Source organism: Strigops habroptila, chromosome 11 (assembly GCF_004027225.2).
Source record: "Strigops habroptila isolate Jane chromosome 11, bStrHab1.2.pri, whole genome shotgun sequence".
In the NCBI taxonomy this organism is placed as follows: domain Eukaryota; kingdom Metazoa; phylum Chordata; class Aves; order Psittaciformes; family Psittacidae; genus Strigops; species Strigops habroptila.
This window is the reverse complement of record NC_046360.1, coordinates 38,687,298-38,706,308: the sequence shown is the minus strand read 5'-3', so window position 1 is coordinate 38,706,308 and position 19,011 is coordinate 38,687,298. Positions and strand designations below refer to the sequence as shown.

At 48.6% G+C, this 19,011-nt stretch overlaps 3 protein-coding genes across 8 annotated transcripts in view; 2 read left to right on the top strand and 1 right to left on the bottom strand.

The window, feature by feature from the left end:
• IFT122 (intraflagellar transport 122) overlaps nucleotides 1–11,547 on the bottom strand; it is a 32,174-nt gene extending 20,627 nt beyond the window's left edge. Inside the window, exons 1-13 of one of the 2 annotated variants that reach the window (XR_003993652.2) lie at nucleotides 11,415–11,547; nucleotides 10,625–10,691; nucleotides 9,608–9,692; nucleotides 8,715–8,793; nucleotides 7,845–7,921; nucleotides 7,343–7,409; nucleotides 6,142–6,288; nucleotides 4,380–4,455; nucleotides 3,685–3,876; nucleotides 2,902–3,040; nucleotides 2,064–2,266; nucleotides 1,448–1,585; nucleotides 544–708 (exon numbers count right to left, since the gene is read on the bottom strand). Coding sequence is in view for 1 of the 2 variants with exons in the window: in XM_030500736.2 (XP_030356596.2) it covers nucleotides 544–708; nucleotides 1,448–1,585; nucleotides 2,064–2,266; nucleotides 2,902–3,040; nucleotides 3,685–3,876; nucleotides 4,380–4,455; nucleotides 6,142–6,288; nucleotides 7,343–7,409; nucleotides 7,845–7,921; nucleotides 8,715–8,793; nucleotides 9,608–9,692; nucleotides 10,625–10,691; nucleotides 11,415–11,455 (1,476 nt within the window). In the remaining variant the exon portion in view is untranslated. The remainder of the gene's footprint in view (nucleotides 1–543; nucleotides 709–1,447; nucleotides 1,586–2,063; nucleotides 2,267–2,901; nucleotides 3,041–3,684; nucleotides 3,877–4,379; nucleotides 4,456–6,141; nucleotides 6,289–7,342; nucleotides 7,410–7,844; nucleotides 7,922–8,714; nucleotides 8,794–9,607; nucleotides 9,693–10,624; nucleotides 10,692–11,414) is intronic. The other variant, XM_030500736.2, reaches the window with a different exon arrangement.
• A 70-nt stretch (nucleotides 11,548–11,617) lies between these two features.
• Nucleotides 11,618–16,353, top strand: MBD4 (methyl-CpG binding domain 4, DNA glycosylase). 5 transcript variants are annotated; one of them, XM_030500731.1, is made up of 8 exons: nucleotides 11,640–11,754; nucleotides 11,892–12,104; nucleotides 12,416–13,245; nucleotides 13,817–13,891; nucleotides 14,225–14,359; nucleotides 14,607–14,756; nucleotides 15,374–15,477; nucleotides 16,086–16,344. In XM_030500731.1, the coding sequence occupies exons 2-8, from the start codon at nucleotides 11,983–11,985 to the stop codon at nucleotides 16,161–16,163; spliced, it is 1,494 nt and encodes a 497-aa protein (XP_030356591.1). In that variant the 5' UTR covers nucleotides 11,640–11,754; nucleotides 11,892–11,982; the 3' UTR covers nucleotides 16,164–16,344. The 5 variants fall into 5 exon arrangements, with proteins under 5 accessions (XP_030356594.1, XP_030356595.1, XP_030356591.1 ...); XM_030500735.1 differs by lacking the exon at nucleotides 13,817–13,891 and having other exon boundaries at nucleotides 11,626–11,754; nucleotides 16,086–16,351; XM_030500733.1 differs by having other exon boundaries at nucleotides 11,640–12,104; nucleotides 13,817–13,873; nucleotides 16,086–16,353.
• A 255-nt stretch (nucleotides 16,354–16,608) lies between these two features.
• On the top strand, nucleotides 16,609–18,931 carry RPL32 (ribosomal protein L32). Its single transcript, XM_030500729.1, has 4 exons — nucleotides 16,609–17,020; nucleotides 17,650–17,750; nucleotides 17,957–18,138; nucleotides 18,757–18,931. Exons 2-4 carry the CDS (start codon nucleotides 17,655–17,657, stop codon nucleotides 18,884–18,886), a joined length of 408 nt encoding a protein of 135 aa, XP_030356589.1. The 5' UTR covers nucleotides 16,609–17,020; nucleotides 17,650–17,654; the 3' UTR covers nucleotides 18,887–18,931.
• The last annotated feature ends 80 nt before the right edge of the window (nucleotides 18,932–19,011 follow it).

Sequence of the window (19,011 nt, the reverse complement as noted above, 5' to 3'; positions counted from 1 at the left end):
CATTCAGTTGACCATTTTTCTGCCTGTTACAAAAAGAAAGTTCCAGACCCTGTCTTTGTAGCACTTCATGCTTTCTCTGAAAATATTTCACCAACATTAATGAGTGAGCCCTTAGAGCAACTGCGAAACTGTAGTGGAGAGAGAACTATCATTATTCATTTTATACTCGGGGAATACACAACAAACAATGAGGTTTAGGCTTTAATGCTGTTCATACTAATGATAAAGCCAAAATGCTCATTAACTGTACTGCTTCAGTGGGAACCAGGACAGAGCGCTACATTAAGCTGAAAAGGTCGGATGCTTAAGTGCCCTTTATTCAGCTGTTGCTCACATACATCTCCTGTCTTCTAATTCCTTATCCACCAGCTCTAAAAGGGTAGTTTCAATAGTGAAATAGATCACAGTTAAATGCTGCAACATGTGATTAGTGGCTTAAGTGACAGTTATGCAACTTCTGCACAGCAACACTTGGTATGTGCTGTGCTCCAAATCACTTCCTGCTCCCCCAACACCCCCCTTTTATTTCAATTTGAATTTTACCTGAAACAACAGCTCCTTGGTGTGAATGTCATACACCAGGCAGGTATCGTTCTCGTCCACCACTGCCAGCTTGTTGCGGGATGCACTCATATCCAGGCAGCGCACAGCCGTGGATTGCTTCAGCAGCACGATCGCGAACACATTGTCGACAAAGATCTTCAGAATCTAGACATATGTGAAACCAGAGTCAGTCCTCCCACTTTTGTTTCTAAAAGTTTTGTTTCTACCAACTTCAGTGCTGTTTAAAGTGTGCAACTGCATTTCTTTTCAGAGATGAACTGCATTAAAATTAAGGAAATGCTTTCAGTTTGAGACAGCTTGGGAAGACTTGCTTCCACAATGTACTCTAGCTTGCAAGCCTATACAGATAAATGATAGGCTACACATCCTGGTTTCTTTTAATGCTCCACTAGTTAAACAATGACATTAATGCAATACCACAGGAATATATAGCACAGGTAGAGAAGACACAGAGGATCCCAACTTCCTCTCTGTCCCTGTTCTCTGTATCACTACCTCCGGGCTCCAGTTTGAAATTTTCAGCTGCAAACTGGCTTGTGAAAGAGACACCAGTGTCACCCCTAGAGCACCCACACGTTCCCAAAGGTCAGCAGAAGTGTACATACCCCATTCCAACTCCCCCAAAGGCAAACCTGCTCTCAGCTCACCAAGAACTCCATTTTTGTCAGTTGTTCCTAACAACTTATGGGCTTTAGACAAAGTTAAGTATGTTTGTATGAATTTTACAGCCAGAGAATGTGAACGATAAAAGAAATTAGTTTTTAATCACAAGATAGACTGCCAAATGGAATTCTAGAGCATGCTGCTCCTAAGACCTTCCCTTGAAAACACAGAGCAGATTTTATCTGCAGTGAAAAGACACAAACAAGATGTTATGTGTTACCTGACCATTCTTTAGACCAACTAAGAGACCTTCTCTTCCTGGTGGTCCTCCAATTACTTTAATATAACGAATGAGAGATTCCATCAGCCATTCTCGTTCTTTCACACCTCTAAAGGAGAGACACTGCAGTCTTTTCTCCTAAAGACACAGTAACATACAAAACACTGCATGAAGATAAAAACCTTGTGTCTTTGCTACCTATACTGTACATGCTATATATATATACACACACACGCACATTATAGCCATAGTAGCATTTGTGCCTACTTTCACACATAAAAATCATAAAGTCAAATAGTCAGTTTAACAAGGTGAATTCTTTAAGGTTTTCCAGTGCTATGAACAAAAAACCAACACCTCCCCCACCCGTTTCTAGTAGTTCACCCCCACTCCAAAGTTCCCCTGGATTATGTGCTAGAGAGTGTTTTGCTGCAGCAGAGCTGCCTGTGTGCGCCACAGCTCCTGCTCAGAGCAGGTCAGTGCTGCACACTGCAACAGCACTGCACAGCGGTACCCTGGGGAAAAGCTGCCACAGACCATGCAGTACCAGCGATTGGGACGGCTTCCCTAGGGTCTGAAGGCACCCCAAGATGACTTTAGGTTGTCAGGCACATACCTGGCACAAAATAATGTGCTCTGAACACACAACCAGCAAGTTGCATTCGAATTTTTTCGCTATCTTCTCCTTCACCCGGTAATACATATCCGAAGAATCATCTGAGTATAACTCGTAAATCAAGATTTTCTCTGGCATCTGGATTGCTAATCTGTTTTTGTAGATTGCAATTTTCTTTACAAGCTCTCTGCCTTTTATTCTAACTAGAAACAAAAAAAAAAACAAACCACAAAAACAATGCAGTACATACTGAAATGAAAATAATGGATACAGAAATCAGAAAAATTACTGATACATTAAAATTGAATCTTTCTAAAGCACCTTTAAAATTAAAAGCAGATTCCTGCTCAGAGAAGTCTATTGTTATACATCTATGTAATCTACTATCCCCATCACAATTTATCACCCTTTATTATTTGTCAACAGCACATTCTGGTGCCATACTTTGACTCCTTGCCATAAAAAGCCATGGATCTGAAGAAACAAAATCAGCACAAATCCTTGAGGCTGCAAGTAAGGGAGAAAAAAAAAAAAAAAAGCAGCTAAATATGATGTACAGTATCTTTATCTCCTTCACAGAGATTAAAACCTTATCTTAAAAGCCTCTGCCCCTCCCACTGTCCTTTCAAATCCCTCTATCTTGCATTAAGCTTGTCAGCGCTGATGCTCCAGAATCCAAGTTTGCACTGTCATCCTGCAAACAGTATTCCTCAGTTTTACTGTCAGAGTGACAACAATCTGTCTGGTACATGCGGCATATATTCCAAATGGATGGGTATTAATTAAAACAAAACAGAATGAGAGTGAAGCTTTGGCCTGACTGCAAGTGTGAAATTACCTTTTTGTTCAGTGATGAGGTGCTGGACAATAACATCAGTCATGCTGTCCCTGTAAGCATAGCGATCTTTATAAAGGCCATGAACAGTGCTGAAAATCAACTGATAGAAGGATATTGTTCCATCCTGGCACCCTACTGCCTGCACACAAGAAGAAAATAATTTTAGTTAATTGGTACGTGTAGGTGAGAATTGGCAACATGTGCAGTTTTTACAGGAACATTATGTTCCTTTTCCTGCATAATGCATAGATTGATACCAACTGCAGCCTACCGGTACTTGAACAGTGGTGAAAGTGCAATGCAGGAGGAGGACCGATCTCTTCACAGGCCATGAAGACCACCATGCTGAGAGGGTGGGGTTTGGTTCAGTTCTATCATGTTTGGTTTTTGGTTGGGTTTTGACGGGGGGTGCTGTGGATTAGGTTTTCTGGGGGAGAGGGAATGGTTTTCCATTCACTCTTCATCTCCTCACATTTGTGCAATGACAGAGTGCAGCATTTATGGCTAACAGATGCCTTGTAGGCATTTTCCACAAGGTGTAACGCTAGAAACTCAAACAGGTCTGAACATTTTCTTCTCATCATGGAATTAGATTTGGTCAACCTAGAAGTTATTAGGTGCCATTTTCCCATTTCAGTCACAGCTCCAGGGCCTCACTAGACTCTGCTTAGGTTCTGCTGCGTGAATAACAATGTCCAGACTAAGCACCCGAGTTTGAGATTCATGAGCTTACCTTACATGACAAACTGTCTATGAAATCACCAGAGAAATGTTCCCACTCACCACATAGTTGGAGTCTGGTTTAACTCTGCATGTCCACACCCAGCTGCTTTGCTCTCCTATGGTACCAAGACGCACACCATCTTTTGTGAAGAGGGAAACTTGCTTATCAGAACCTCCCAATAAGATATACTCTCCTTTAGTAAAATAGCTAAGACAGCAAGGGTCAAAATTGAGCATTCTGTCCTTTCCAATCTACAAGGGAAAATAATCAAAAGCATTAACAAAAGGATCATTTCTTATTTTTCCAAGGCAACAAGTGCTGTCACAGCTACCATTCTTCTCATCTCTCTGGCTATGCACAGAACTCCACTGGCTGTATTAAGATTCCCAAAGGCAGTTCTAAAGTACATCCAAGAACCTCCCTAGTCCCAAACCAGTCTACTCAGAACGCAAGCACCTCACAAAACCCGCTTTAACCAGTTGAAAAATATACAAAGATGTCCTCTCCAGCCAAGTAAAACGTATCACAAAAGTCAGCAAAGTTGCAAGGGCTTTGACACAAGAATTGTAAGACAGCAGCTGAGCTGCCATGGGAGAAACAAGAGCTGAAGGAAAAGATGGTTAGAAAAAGCAGACTCATAAAAGGTTGTGAAAACAGAAAACATTTGATGGAGCTAATAAAGCACTTTGAATGTAAGACACAAAACAGAATCGGAAAAACCCTGCCCCTCTTGAATGCACTTGCTGAAACATACCTGTTTGCCACTGAGCTGGTAAAAGGAAAGTCTCTGACCCCAGTCTGCCACAGCTAAAATGTCATTACGTTCATCTCTAACAAACAAAAATAGAAATATGTAGTAATTCTACAGTGATTTACTAACAAATTTCTTGGAGCAATAGAACCAAGTAATAGAATAACAGAATTTACTTCATATTACTCTTTAAAACAACCCACAAACTGAAAGGACAGCAGATACATCTTGCCATTTAAAACTGATGGAGACAGCCTGGGGACACAAAAGAACAGTCAGTCTCCTTTACAGAACAACTGCAAGGCTTGAGGCACCACTTCACACACAGGGCACAAGCCCTGGTACAGTGAAGCTAATGAATGGTCCCTCACACAGGTGAAGCACCCAGGCCTGGATTTGGATCTCAGCTACTGTAGTACAAAGCCACCATAACACCAAAGCCAGCGCAGCTGAGCAACAGTCAACTACGGCTGCCAGTGTAAGGCAGGGAAACAAACAAAAATTGTTGATGTGGGACCAGCTGCAGAGCAAGGAAGGGCTTCAGGTCTCAAACTTGTGAGCTTTGGGTCTCTGACATGATCTGTTCAGCTTGGAGCAAACCACAAGAGTTACCTTCTCCACAGCTTCTTGCGCAGGAAGAAGGGAGGTGGTAATCTGAATGTTCTGCTGCAAGTAATGCCCTTAGCCATAAACCTAATGAAAAGCTAACGTTAGTAAGCACCTCCCTCTGCTCAGGGCATGATGCACAGGTAGTTCCTATGTATGTGGCATGGTGCTATCTCATAATGAACACATACCAGCAGATAAATTAAAACCGGGCAACTATTAATCTAGAATGTCCTAACTTTTGCATATCTGATTTTGTACCCTGCCTTTGGTCCTTTTTGTAAATGACTGTTCTAGATAATATAGATACATATGTTCCTTTGAAGTTTCACTCACAAGATGAAATCCATAGAGGTCTCTTCTCTCTCTGTCTGACTACACTGCTGGCTGCCAGGCCTGGATTTCAGTACCGGTATCTCCTCTGAACAGCTGGGAACTGACTCCTCTTGTTCATCTGCTCTACGCCAAAAATTCTCCCACCTACTGCAATAGCAATTCTTTATTCATGTATTTGGAACAATATTCCCTCTGAATTGAAGCGAAAAACCAGCTCCCCTCTCCATGCCCCTTTAGCCAAACAGAACACCATCACTCAAAAAAAAATCCAACCAACTTAAACCAATACAGGAGACAGGCTTCACGAGGCTCAGGGGAACCTTCTCGCTCTGCAACTCCCTGAAAGGAGGATGGAGCCAGGAGGGGGCTGGTCTCTTCTCCCAAGTGACAAGAGATAGGACAAGAGGAAATGGCCTCAAGCTGGGCCAGGGGAGGTTTAGGTTGGATATTAGGAACAATGTCTTGACTGAAGGCGTTGGCAGGCATTGGAACAGGCTGCCCAGGGCAGTGGTGGCGTCACTGTCCCTGGAGGCATTTAAAAAACGCGTAGACACTGGGGCACTTGGGGACTTGGTTTAGTGGTGGAATTGGCAGTGCCGAGTTTTCCAATCTAAATGATTCTATGATTTAAACAGAACTTGTTCCCACTTTCTCCATTCAATTGAAGACTGGCAGCAAAGCCAAAACCCCAATACATAATCGCTTAAAAAAAAGGTAATGTACATGGCATTAATCTGTTTCAGCAGGGATAAAAGTCAAGCCTGCAATCAATAAGCCAGGGATTACCTATTCAGCATGAAAAAGGAAAGATGAAATGATTTACCTGGATGGATTCCAACAAATTGACCATATTGGAGATGAAGCACCCCCTGCACGCTCTATTTTAACCTTCTCTTCACCATTCTTATTCCGTATGCTAACAATGCCATTGAACATTCCCAAAGCGAGGTACTGGCCATCATTTGTCCAGCTGGTAAAACACACATTTACTGAAGAGCAAACTACTAAAAACAAGCAGCAGGAAGGTAGGATGTACAACATACTCAAATAGGGAGGATTGAAATACACTTCTAAGAGGGAGTTCTGGGAGGTAGCCAGTAATCCCACAATTTGTTTATGCATCTAAATCCACATTTATGGCAACAGCATGCACTACAGCAAGAACATTTTATAATATACACAGAATTAAAATATATGTAGAAATAAAAAAAGAAAAAATTAAATCTATCATCTGCCTTCAATACTTTTAACATGTGCTAAGTAACAGACACATTTTGGGGAATGACAGTGCTGGCAGCAGACCAGACTGCTTTAAAAGCCATGTTTAGAACACTGATCAGATAAAACCGCACGGTGCAGGACAGAGGAGACCTGAGCTCTGTTCTTGTCTCCACTGCAGTCAGATGGATGACTTTATACAAATTAATGTACCCTTGCTTCAGGTTCCTCATAATCATAATATCTCCTTCTGCTGAAAATACAACAACACAGGAGATGAATGGCTCTACAAGCCAAAAGTACAATTATTTTTCCTCTAACTTCACATTATTGCTATTGCACAAGGTGACTAAACAGAGGCAGAGAAAAGTTAAGACACCTGCTCTAGACCAGAACACCTCCCTGATACTTTCAGAAGAATTCAGTTACACAGAGCACCAAATAAAAACCAAAATAAAAAACAAAACCCTTTGCTATGAAAATAGAAGGGGTGCAGAGGGAGTGGGGTGTGTGTATCTCTGTAAAGACTACAGCAGAAAGAACAAATCACCTCTGATAAACATTAATCATATTCCTACTGGAGTATTATAAACACTGCCCAGGTACTTCACTGCTGGGAATGGCAAAGCAGCAATACATGATGGTACCGAGCAGCCAGGCAGCAGAGCCTGGCACACTGCTGGGCACTGGCTCTGCATACACTGAACTGTCTCACTCGAACTTTTTCTTCCTTTAAGCTTGCATATTAATTTGAATGGTTTGCATTGAAACTAACTAAAATGACCCAGGTAATCCTTAAAACTTACCTACAGCAAGTAATCTTACTGCTGGTCTTATGTTTAGAGACTGACTTCTGCTCAGGAGACCACAAGCCTTGATTAAAGCAAACAAAAAGCCAAAGTAAATGACAAATGAACATTTACCAGTATTCAGACTGGAAACTAACATTGTCAGAAAACTCAGCTGGGACTTCCCAGGGACCAAAGTCTCATCCATAGCTAGAAGGACATTTAAATACATTGTATCTATCGGGAGGGGGGGGGGGGGAAATCCCTTTAAATAACACAGTGAGTGTCTCTGCAAAAAATCATAGTATCAAAGCAGTACATTTTATCCCATGGCTCCTCAGTGCATAGTCCTTTCCAACAGAGTTTAAGTGATTTAAATAAGCACCTAATATTACTTTAGGTAGCTTTGTATCTCATCTCTTCTGGATATAAAGAACTGTACCCATCTGTAGGTAGCTTCGCTATACAACTTTAATAGAATTTACAGGCTTAATGGAAAAGTTGGAGGAAGAAGACATACCAAAATCACTGGAAGAGCAGGATGCCAACTGATGAGTAAGAGGATTGTATGAAACGCACTGAATGGAGTCATTATGCCTAGAATGAAGTTACAATCATATTTCAATACATCATTCTTAAATGCTCCCTTTGCTGACCTTCAGCAAGACAGCTGAAAGGTTCACCAGATGCCAGAAATAATTTGATCAGTTTATATTACATCAAATTAATCTGCTATTACTGTAAACTAAATCAGTAATAAACCTTACAAAAATTGTCTCTAAGTGGCAGGATTCACTGTATTTCATCAAGATCAGCTAAAAATGTACAGAGATAGTGGTTTGCGAAACATGATTAAAGGTTATATCCAAATTCCAAACCAAATGCACTTGTGTATGCTCCCAGTAGTCCATTGGCTTGTGCATACAACTAGTGATGCACACACACATTCAGAAAAAGAATTTGAAGATGTCATTTAAGAGGGATAATGTAAGAACAAAGCCAGAAGATAGAATATACCAAAAGCACCAAATCTAATGTTTAATTTGCCCTTTGAACCAGCTTTGTATTAATTTTGTTTGTTATACAAGAAGAGAGTCACATTTCGTTCCATTTTATTCTGATCCGTATGGAGTTTTCCCAGTTATCTCCCAGCCCTCTAAATCCAGAGATTTATCCAGACTTCCCACCCTCTTTTAAGCCTTTAATTGCTTTCCTGCCTTGTTCAGATACTTTGACTGCTCTTTTCCTCCTCCCTCTCCTATTACTCCCTGGCATTTTCTCTGACCTTGGCCAACCTTCCTCCAGATCTAACAGCACGCACTCTTTGACAGCAGAAGAGCATAATCAAAGTCTGCTTTTGAGAGGCACAGAATTGGAAGGCGTCACTTACGTGTATTTCAGAATTCCTTCTAACTTTGAAGTCCAAATTATCACACTTTTATCAGCAGAGCCAGATGCGAAGCGTTTGCCTAGGAATTAGATATCATTTAAATCCCACGCATACAAGAATCACTTTCAGTCCAAACATTCAATCAAAGAGAGAGCAAGAAGTTCTTGAACTTGACAAGGCTCATGTAATAAAGGGCCTAACACTGCAAGTGTCTTGATGTGACTGCACTTCTCCAGCTACATGGAACTTGGGTGACTTTGTTATTCCCACAGAGCAGGCCACGCTAAAGCCCAGCCAGGCAAGGAAGTAGCCAGACTTTCCAATGCTGTCAGTCACAGGGTGCACATTTATGTTAACAGGGTCAAGGGAAAATCAGTACATTTCCACAGATACCCTTGAAAGCTTAAACAGCAGGATCTGAGAGGAAGCCCCCCGAGTCCACAGACAGTAAGTCCTCACAGAATGAGAACTGGAAGCAGAATAAGGCCTGTAGTGAGCGTGGTAGCGTGTGGGGAATCAGAAGGTTGGGAAGCCTTGGGATAGAGAAACTATGGGAGTAAAAATAAAAACCAGAGGCAGGTGGGGTGCTAGAGAGAGGATCTCTGGGGCAAGGCTTCTCCTCATGTTACCCACAAATATTAACTTCACCACCTCTGAAGTAGAAGGGGGAAGAAAGTGGGGACTGCAGTTCTTGAATTAATAGGAAGCCTCACATGTAACAGTAGGGTACTTCTGCACGTCAAGCTCTCCATTACAAAACAAACAAACCACCACCACTCACATGTGTGTTCAGAATAGTTACTGAAACAACCCTGGTTTCTCTGTCTATTAACTGGCACTGCAGACATGCACTGTACAAACCAGACTAGCAAAGCCCCCCAAGTGGTATTTACCATCTTTGGCATAAGCCACACAGTATACAGTGTCCTTATGTCCTTTCAAAGGCTGGATTAAGGTTCCATCAGAAGTATCATATACCTGTTTGAACAAGGGGGGAAAAAACCAAAGCCAAACATTCAAACAGAAAGACATACATAAAAAAATATTCCAGCGAGGGCTAAGATAAAATTACTGAAGGCCAACAGGATTATACACCTTCTTCTGTGTCTGTTTTTTTACACAGCATACAGTCCACGCAAGACAAAATGGCTTAAAGCGTAGAAAAAGCTTTCCTTAATGTAATACTTCTCAGAATAAGAGAAAACTCAGTGTTAGAAAACTACATGCACAGAAGATTCCAAACACCTTATTTGCCCAGCGTGTTTTACTTCTTCCTTCTTTCTCTGCATTAGAGGTTTAAACTTCACAAATTAGTGGAAGGGACTCTCACTAAATATCCCGTTCTGTGAGCACTGTGAGAACTGCAGCCCGCAGCCCTGTACTCCTGCACTGCATCTCCAGAGCTGTGCCACCCCTGCCCCACCTGAAAGCTTTGCAGGGCCCATGAGCAGCACAGCCCTGAGCTGCTCCTCCCGATGGGTTACCCATGGGCACACAGAACCAGGGAAGCACAAAAAGCTCCAGCTGAAGCTTCTCACAAAGTCAGGGCATCAATTTGAGTTTCTTTTCACAGAGCTTTGCATGAAACTTGTAACAAGGCAGTGTTTGCAGGCCACGCCACCGTGCTACGTGTGAGTTAATGGATTTCAAACCACCGGGTGAGGTGTGAGTGGATGAGATGACGCAAGTAACTTAAATCTCATTACTTTTGGACAGAGAGCTTAAAACTTGGTAAGAAACATTAAAAAGCTTCAAAACACTTTACAGTTAGCCTGCATTAATATGTATGTAGATAGGAGGCTGGACTAGTAGAGATAAGAGGATTTTTGATAGGTTATATTCATAAGTTAATATGAAAGAAATCATATGCATATAGCTATAAATGTAAGCGGTAAAAAAAGTTTCCCTACCAGCAGTCTATTTCCAGCAGCAATTATCAACTGAGTCCCGTCAGGTTTGAAAGCAAGGTCATAAATACTAAAGGAAAAAGAAGAAACAAATCCCCCCCAAGAACCCTCTATTAGTAGACAGAAAATAGATTTTCTTTAACTTCAAAAATGACATGCGTCATATAACAAACATAACAAACATCGTTTGTTATGTTATGTTTGTTTGTTAAGACATAACAAACATCGTTAATTGCGTACTCCAGAGGATAGCGGATCCTGAGAAAACTCCTCAGACATAAATACCCCCGGGGTGCTCTCCCCGTGCCCCGAGGAGCCCGAGCACTGCCCGGCCCCAGCGGTGCCCTGGGGCAGGACCCTCACCCGCACGGGCTACTGCCCTCCGGCTCAACGCGAGCTGAGAAAGGCAACAACCCCGAAGAGTCAGCGTGACTGAGCACCGGTACCAGCCAGCAGGAGCGCAGCCCTGCTGCCGCGGGAGGAGAACCGCTGCCTGCCAGAGGACGCTCAGCCCAGGCCTCCCGCAGCCCGCGCGGCGGCAGCGGGGGAGAGCAGGGGCCGGTGCCGCCGAGCCCAGCGCGGCCTCAACCAGCAGCCCCAAACCGCGGACGCCGCCGCACACCCAGCGGGGGAAGAGCCGCCGCCGTGCCCGGCCCCGCTCCCCGGGCTGCCCCGCCGGCCCGGCCGCAGCCTGCCTGCTCCCGGCCCGCAGCCGCACTGGGCCGCGGCTCCTCACAGGCCGCCTCCGTGCACGGCGGGCCGCGGCGGCCCAGTCCCCCCTAGGGCCGCTCACCACTGCTCGGCCTTGTCGCGCCAGGTGAGTGCGGCCCGCATCCCCCAGGCTGGGCCGAGCCGCCCCTCACGGCCGCACCACCCGCCCCGCCTCAGCGGCCGTTTGTTTACACCCGCCCAGCCGACGCCACGGGCAACGCGCATGCGCTGGGGACCCGCCGGCCCGCCGCAGCGGCAGGGGGCGCCCGTCAGCGGGGCCAGGACGCGGTTGCGTAGAACGGGACGCGGGAGCGGCGGCACGTCACGTGATGGCGGCGGCGGGGTGGCGGCGGAGCGGCGCGGAGACTAACCGCAGCGCCTAACCGCAGCGCCCCCCAGCGGGGCGGGGGGGGCGGTCGCAGGTGGTGCCCGCGGGCGCGGTGGGGCCGTGGCCGTGGCCGTGGCCGTGGCCGTGCGGGGACCGGGCCTAAGTTCGCCGCTTCCCAGAGCCGTCCCGCTCGCTGCAGGGACTGACCTGCGCGTCTCCTTCCCCGTGCAGCCTCCCGGGCGGCAGCCGAGACGAAGCAGCGGCAGAGGTGGCGGCGGAACGTCCCGGCCTCAGCGCCAGCGGCACCGGCGCGGCGGCGGAGATGGGGCTTGAGGAGCAATCGGCGGTGGCCGGGCCCAGCGCCGTGCCCTTCGGCTGGCAGAGGGTGGCGAGGCGCAGGCGGGCGGGCAGGACGGCCGGGAGGACCGACGTGTGCTTCATCAGGTGAGGCCGGTCCCGGCGCGGAGCTCCCGCCCGCCGCGGGGCAGACCCCGCCGGCCCCTCCCGGTAGCACGGGCGGGGCTCGCGGTAACGGCGGGTGTGTGCGTGCGGAGTCCCGGGAGGAAGTGCCCAACGCGGGGCGGGTTGTCGGTAAAGCCGCTGCGCAGAGCTGCTCTGGTCCGGGCGCGGGAGTTGTCCAGGAGCCACCTCTCAGCTGCTGCTGGCACGTGGGTTGTTGAGATGCTGCAGGAGGTGTGAAGTGAGGAGCGAGGGGTGAAGGAGTGTCGCTCATTCCCTTTTCTCTCATACCACAGTCCTGACGGAAATAAGCTGCGATCGAAAAGGGCCCTTGTGGAGTATTTTCGGAAAACTGGGGAGACATCGCTGAAAGTGGAAGATTTTGATTTTACAGCCGCTAATGGGAGGAGGAGGAGATGTTTGAGGGTGAAAAGCTACAGCACAAAAGGCACAAGAACTGATTCGGAGAATGAGGATCCTCACAGTCAAGTGCAAGGCCCGCAAAATGGTGCAGAGGATGGAATTCAAAATGTTCAGACTGGAAATGAGCACCTGGGAGACACTCCGCGCACTTCGGAAAGCCAAGAGTTGATCGGGAAAGGCATGAACGCAGAGGACTGTTTGAAAACCAAAAAGAAGGGGGCAGGTGGAAAACGTGTTCAGAATAGGAAAACTGGGAAGAGCTCAGAAAAGAGGGATCGCGATAGCACCCAGAACAAAAGGCAGAGAAGAGCAGGGAACAAACAGGAAACAGGCTGCGTACAGAGCAAGAGACTCCGTAGACAGACAGACACATGTGCGGCAGGCAGGCAGGGTGCGGAGCAGGGTGCAGACCCTGTGGGTGCAGGGACAACTTGGCTGTGGCCACGGTCGGGCATGCAGCTGAGCGCGGTGCCAGCTTGCTCGCAGAGGGGGCTGCAGGGCCTGGCGGAGGAGGAACCTGCAGAGACGGCGTCTAACGACACATCTGCACAATCTGAGGAGAAAACCAGTGGATTGGAAATAGGGAAAGAGACAGGTGGAGGGAATCCGGGTAACCAGGATTCTAAACCTGAGACTGAAATGGTTGCTGATGCCTTGCAGCCATGTCACAAGAGCAGCTTCACAGCCCTTAAAGTGCCACCAGGTACGTGTGTGGATTTGAGCAGAACATGGCCCTAACGTTCTGCCAGGGGTTCTACCCATACAAGCAAAGTTTTCTGTTTCAGGTCAGGCTGCTTCAACATCTGAATCTGTCTCATTTCTTTATCCAAGACCATTTGACTTAATGCAGATTTATTCACAACTGGAACTTACTCTATTGATCTCTCTAGTCATGTAATATAGTAACAGTCATTACCTTCACTGCACCAACTCTTAATATCCTTGCACAGTTGGTCAGTTTGGTTCATAGAAAAGGCTCGTTCTGGCTTATTTCGTGTGCTGGAGTGTGTGGGCAACATTTAATACCTTAGTTGTAGTTTGAGCCTGTTTCTTCAGACTGCCGCTAAGCAACAGTTTCTCTTGTGAAGACTTTTCAGAGACTTGAAATGCAGAGGAGAACTGGAGTGAATCTAAAGCATATTTATGTTCTGTACATCTAGAAGAAATCCCTGTCTTTGCATCACAACATAAAGGGGAAATGGTGTATGAGACATGACACCAAAATACTTGGGTTCTTTTTCCCTTTTTAATGCTAAGGTATTATTTCTTTATAGAAGAGTCTATCCCACGGACACAAGTGGATAGGAGGAAAACAAGTCCATATTTTTCAAGTAAATACAGTAAAAAAGGTATACTCTTATATTTTTTATGGGGAGAAGGATAGGATGGCTCACGATCAGGTGGTGTTATGGGAAATTTCTTCAGGTTTGGGCTGGCTGTGCTCAGGTGGCATCAGAGAGCTTGGTTCAGCACAACTGATCTTGTCCTGTTTTACACCTTGGTGGTTTGTATCTTGCAAACAGCTCTGAAGGCTGGTGTCAAACACCTCCATCTGCATATTGTGCCCCCACAAAGATGAATCTGCTTCAAAAGGTCTTCATTGGGGTTTATTGTTTTCGTTTAAGTTGGTAACCCCATCCTTTACTGTCCAATAAATCATCCTGCGTTGCTTCTGTGCACAGCTCCCAGCCCACCTAGAAGGAAGGCCTTCAGAAAATGGACTCCTCCACGTTCTCCTTTTAATCTGATCCAAGAAACACTTTTCCACGATCCATGGAAACTTCTCATTGCGACCATATTTCTCAATAAAACTTCAGGTAAATAGACTAATACAATTTCATGTTGTATAAATGGTGGGGAGGTGTTACAGGGTCAGAACAGCTGTCATTTTTAATAGCATTAATAAAAGAATAAATGTGTGTTAACTTAAGTCAGTGTAAAAAGCAATAATTTGTAATTCATAGCTCTTGCCTCTGAAAAAGCTCACTTCAGAAAGCATGCGCAGATGATGAATAAAGAGAATGACCTGCACAGCCTTCTGCTCATGATGGTTTCTTTCATTAGGGAAAATGGCAATTCCTGTGCTCTGGGAGTTCCTTAAGAAATACCCTTCTCCTGAAATAACCAGGACTGCAGACTGGAAAGAGATGTCAGAGCTGCTCAAACCTCTTGGCCTCTACGAGCTCAGAGCAAAAACGATCATCAAGTTCTCAGGTAAGATTTCCCAGGTTTGTCAGTGGAATGGTCTAAATTACACTAGTGAGGCAAACAGCATTACTTTCAAACAGTGCTCTCTGATTTTCCCTTCTTTTGGGCAAATATTGGTGGTGGTTTATTTTTTGCAACTTTGGGGTATGTTGCTCTTACATACGCAGAGCTGCTGATCCTGCTGTCTTAACTGTGAGAATGAAATAACATACACAGGGTTCTGCAAGAAACCTTGAGTGGAAAAAGATGCGAATGCCTGCAAGAGTGACTGTGTTCTGCAGGTGGCTCTGCTCTGATTTGCATCAGGTGACCTCTAGAAGGCCCTTCCAGGAGGAATTCTATGATTCTGATATTTTCTATACTTAGAATAAAAGTATTCCTCTGTGGGTTCTGAGGAGAGAGAAGTCATTAAAAGTCCCTCACGGTGATTTGTTTAAGAGGTGTTTAAGCTGTGCCCCGTAGGGATTCATCACCTACTGTCACCAGGGAACAGCCAAAACTTGTGGTTTCCATCTAAAAATGTTCCAAAGTGGAGCCAAGTTACAGTAGCAGAGAATGAGGATTTTGTCCAGAGCTGCTTTGGCAGCTGGCTGCAGGCAGTGGAGCCTGTGCCTGTGTTGCAGATGAGTACCTGAGCAAGCAGTGGAAGTACCCCATCGAGCTGCACGGCATCGGCAAGTACGGGAACGACTCCTACAGGATCTTCTGTGTCAACGAGTGGAAGGAGGTGGGTGTGCGGCCACGCTGCCGGCTCTGGGCTCCGTCCTTTGCCTCTGATTGTACCGATGGCTCCACTGGGTTAAAAAAGATAGGTGTTGATTTTCATACCTTCAGGAGGTCGAATGCCCGGAATGTCCCTTTTACAAGTCTGAACCTCTAAAAACTTGTCACCTTCTTTTCCCCCCCCCCCCCCTGTAATTTTCCACTCTTGCTGTGTTTTTTCTTGTGTTTCCTTCATGTCGGGGGTAAGGGTCTCTTCCCTGCTCCGGTTAAGAACCAGGTTCCTTATGCTTCCTGCCAGCCTGATTCTGGCATCGCTCTGTGATCTGCGTTGGTGGGGTCTCTACTGTGCTGGGGTCCTCTCGTGGCAGATGGCTGTGAGGGGCCGTTTTGCTGTCCGCTGTAGGACCCTGCTCCCGATTCACCTAGGGTGGGTGGTTTTGGGGCTGACCAAGCGCTGCATTCTTTGGTTGGCAGAGGCTGGCTGCCTGGCATGGGGTTTACTGCTCCTGTGAGGCACGGAGGGGTCCCGAGGGAGGGGAAATCCACCAAAGCAGTGGGGTGTTTTAAGGTAAGGTCTTTTACTCAATAATGAACATTTTCATGGTGTTACAGGTACAGCCACAGGACCACAAGTTAAACGTGTACCACACGTGGCTCTGGGAGAACCGGGACAGACTGAGCATAGACTGAGGCACAGGGAAGGAAGGCACAGTGCCCACCTCCTGGTCTTCACAGACTTACATGTTCTGTGCAGGGGGTTACTCTGACCAAGTTCTTAAATGAAGTATTTATTTGTGTGTTGTACCCGGCTCGGGTCATTGTTGTGATGTCATGTTTCAAATCCCTGGGTTTTAATAAATGTATCCCGGTTTTTGTAGTGCCTGTTCACAGTGTCTGCTGGGTGCAGCCACAGCCCCGGTGCACGGTGGCTTTGGGTGATGGTGGTCTCGGGGTCTTTTCCACTCGTTCCCAGTGCTCACTGCCAGCAAGTGGCCAGCCCTGGCTGGGGGGTCACCCTCCCCTTGCTTGTGCACCGGGCCCCCAGCTCTGGTCACGCTGCACAGGTGGAGGCTGGTGATGGCAGAGGTGTTCACGGGCCGGTGCGGGCGGGACGGGTGATCACGAGAGCAGGCTTCATTCCCGCCGCCAGAGCGGTGCATGGGAGCGGGCAGGGAGCGCAGTGCCGCAGCTCTGCCGCGCTCCCGCCGGGCGCGCCCGGCGGTGGAGCAGCCGCTCCGCCAGGGGGCGCCGGGCGGGAGTGGCGGAAGCTGCGCCTGCTCGGGCAGGTCCTGGCAGCTTCGTGCGGAGCGCACGGTACCAGGCGCGGGGTAGCACCGATCCGCAGTACCGGGACGGCCCCGCCGGACAGAGCCCGCCCGGCGCCACGCCCCCGCCGGCGGCCCGGTGTCCGTCGCGGTGCCCGCTCTGCGCAGCCGCGGCGCCGTGCGGGCCTGGCAGGACCTCCCACGTATCCCATCAACCCCTGCGCGGGGCCCCGCCTCCCTCTCTCGGCGGGGCCTGCCGCGGAGGACGCCATTGCGCTCCCGGTGAGTTCCCATCCGCCGCCATCCGCCGCCCCCGCGGCTCCGCTCCTCTCCCCTCCGATACCCGCCTTCCCCGCGGTGCGGGCCCGTACGGCCGGGACCTCCCCGGCGGGCCTCGGCGAGGCGGCCGCCGGGTAACGGGGGCTCCGCCGGGGCCGCGGCGTGGGCTGGGGCCTGACCGGGGCCGCGGTGCGGGGGCCTGGCCCGGGCGAGACCGCGCCGCTCCCTCGGCAAAGCGGAGCCGGAGCGTGTGCGCCAAACCTGCCGCGTTCAGCGGCAGCGCGGGCGGGCTGCGCCGTCGGACGGGCACGGGCCGGTGCTCGCCGCGCTGCCGGTGTGCCCGTCCCACTGCTGCACCGCTTGCTCGGGGCGGGGGGGGCTCCTGAGTGCGCGGGGCAGGAGGGGGACGTGATGGGGCCGGGGGCAACCTCCCAGGATCGCATCTGGAGAGCTCTCGGTGCTCTGCCAGCTTCGGAGGCGGGAGGCAGAGGCACTGCAGGCGGATACCCATTCCCTCGCTCGCCTCCGGAGTGGCCCGCGAGTGGAAGGCAGTCTGCGACACGCGCTGCGGGCGGACAGCGCGTCACCTCCGCGCCGGGCCGCCCTCCTCACACCGCTCCCGTTCGCCTTAGGCACCATGCCTGCCCTCCGGCCTCTCGTGAAACCTAAGATCGTCAAGAAGAGGACCAAGAAGTTCATCCGGCATCAGTCCGATCGCTATGTCAAGATCAAGGTAAGTCACTGGGGAAGCTCCTAAGGATGTGAATTTGGGGGCAGCTGCCTTGAGACTGGTGGTGAATTAAGGCATGAAGGGTGCAGGGCTGTGCCGTCACGGCCTGACGTGGTGGATCTTTCTGGAGATGGGTTTTGGCTGGAGGCAGGTTCCTTCACACTGCTCAGAACTGCTCAGGGTAGTAAATGTTCTCTGCATTTTTTCAGCGCAACTGGCGCAAACCGAGGGGCATCGATAACAGAGTTCGCCGGCGCTTCAAGGGTCAGATCCTGATGCCCAACATCGGTTATGGCAGCAATAAGAAGACCAAGCACATGCTGCCCACGGGCTTTAGGAAATTCCTGGTCCACAATGTCAAGGAGCTGGAGGTGCTCATGATGAGCAACAAGTAAGTCTGCGGGGCCGGGTTGTGGGGGAAAGGCAGCACAGTCGGGGGAGGCGGACATGAGGGAAGTTGTTGCTTTCAAGAGCATGGAGGTTGTCTCAATTTCCCCAGCACCACAGGGGGTCCTGGGATGGCAAACTCCTCATTTGGTCACAGACTCCCAGGTTGGAAGGGACCTCAAGGATCATTTGCGCGGCCTTTCTTGGCAAAGCACAGTGCTACAGAGGTGGCAAACAGCTCTACACGTGCACCCCTGATAGAGCAGTGAGCAGAGCTGCGGGTTCATGGGCCTGTTCAGGCACAGGCCCGAATCCACATGTAGCACTTTCTTTCATAATGAAGTAATAAGAGTAATAATTAACACTATTAAAATTGCCTCTTACTGGCTCTTCATTCACAAGAGGAAGAGCAGAAGGGTTGCGCTGTGCTGGGGCTGAGCTCCTGCCTCAGGCTGGGATGGTCCGGCTTGGTGACGGGGGTAGTTGTGCGGTTCCGCTCCCGTGTTGTGACACTTGTGTGCTGTGCTGCATCCCGGTGCTGCCAGCAGGATGGCTCTGGAGCACTTTGCTTCCCCTTCGCTGCTGTGGGAGCTGAGCCTCATGCACTGTGTGTTTCCGATAGGTCATACTGCGCAGAGATCGCTCACAACGTGTCTTCCAAGAACCGGAAGATAATCGTGGAGAGGGCGGCCCAGCTCGCCATCAAGATCACCAACCCCAACGCCAGGCTGCGCAGCGAGGAGAACGAGTAGAGCAGCCTCTGCCTCCGAGGTGTATTTAATAAAGTGTAAAACAGATTGGGGTGGGTGTTGTGAAGGGCTGGAGGGAAGGGCTGGGGGCAGTGGGTTCAGCAGCGGGTGGCTCCGCTGCAGTGCTG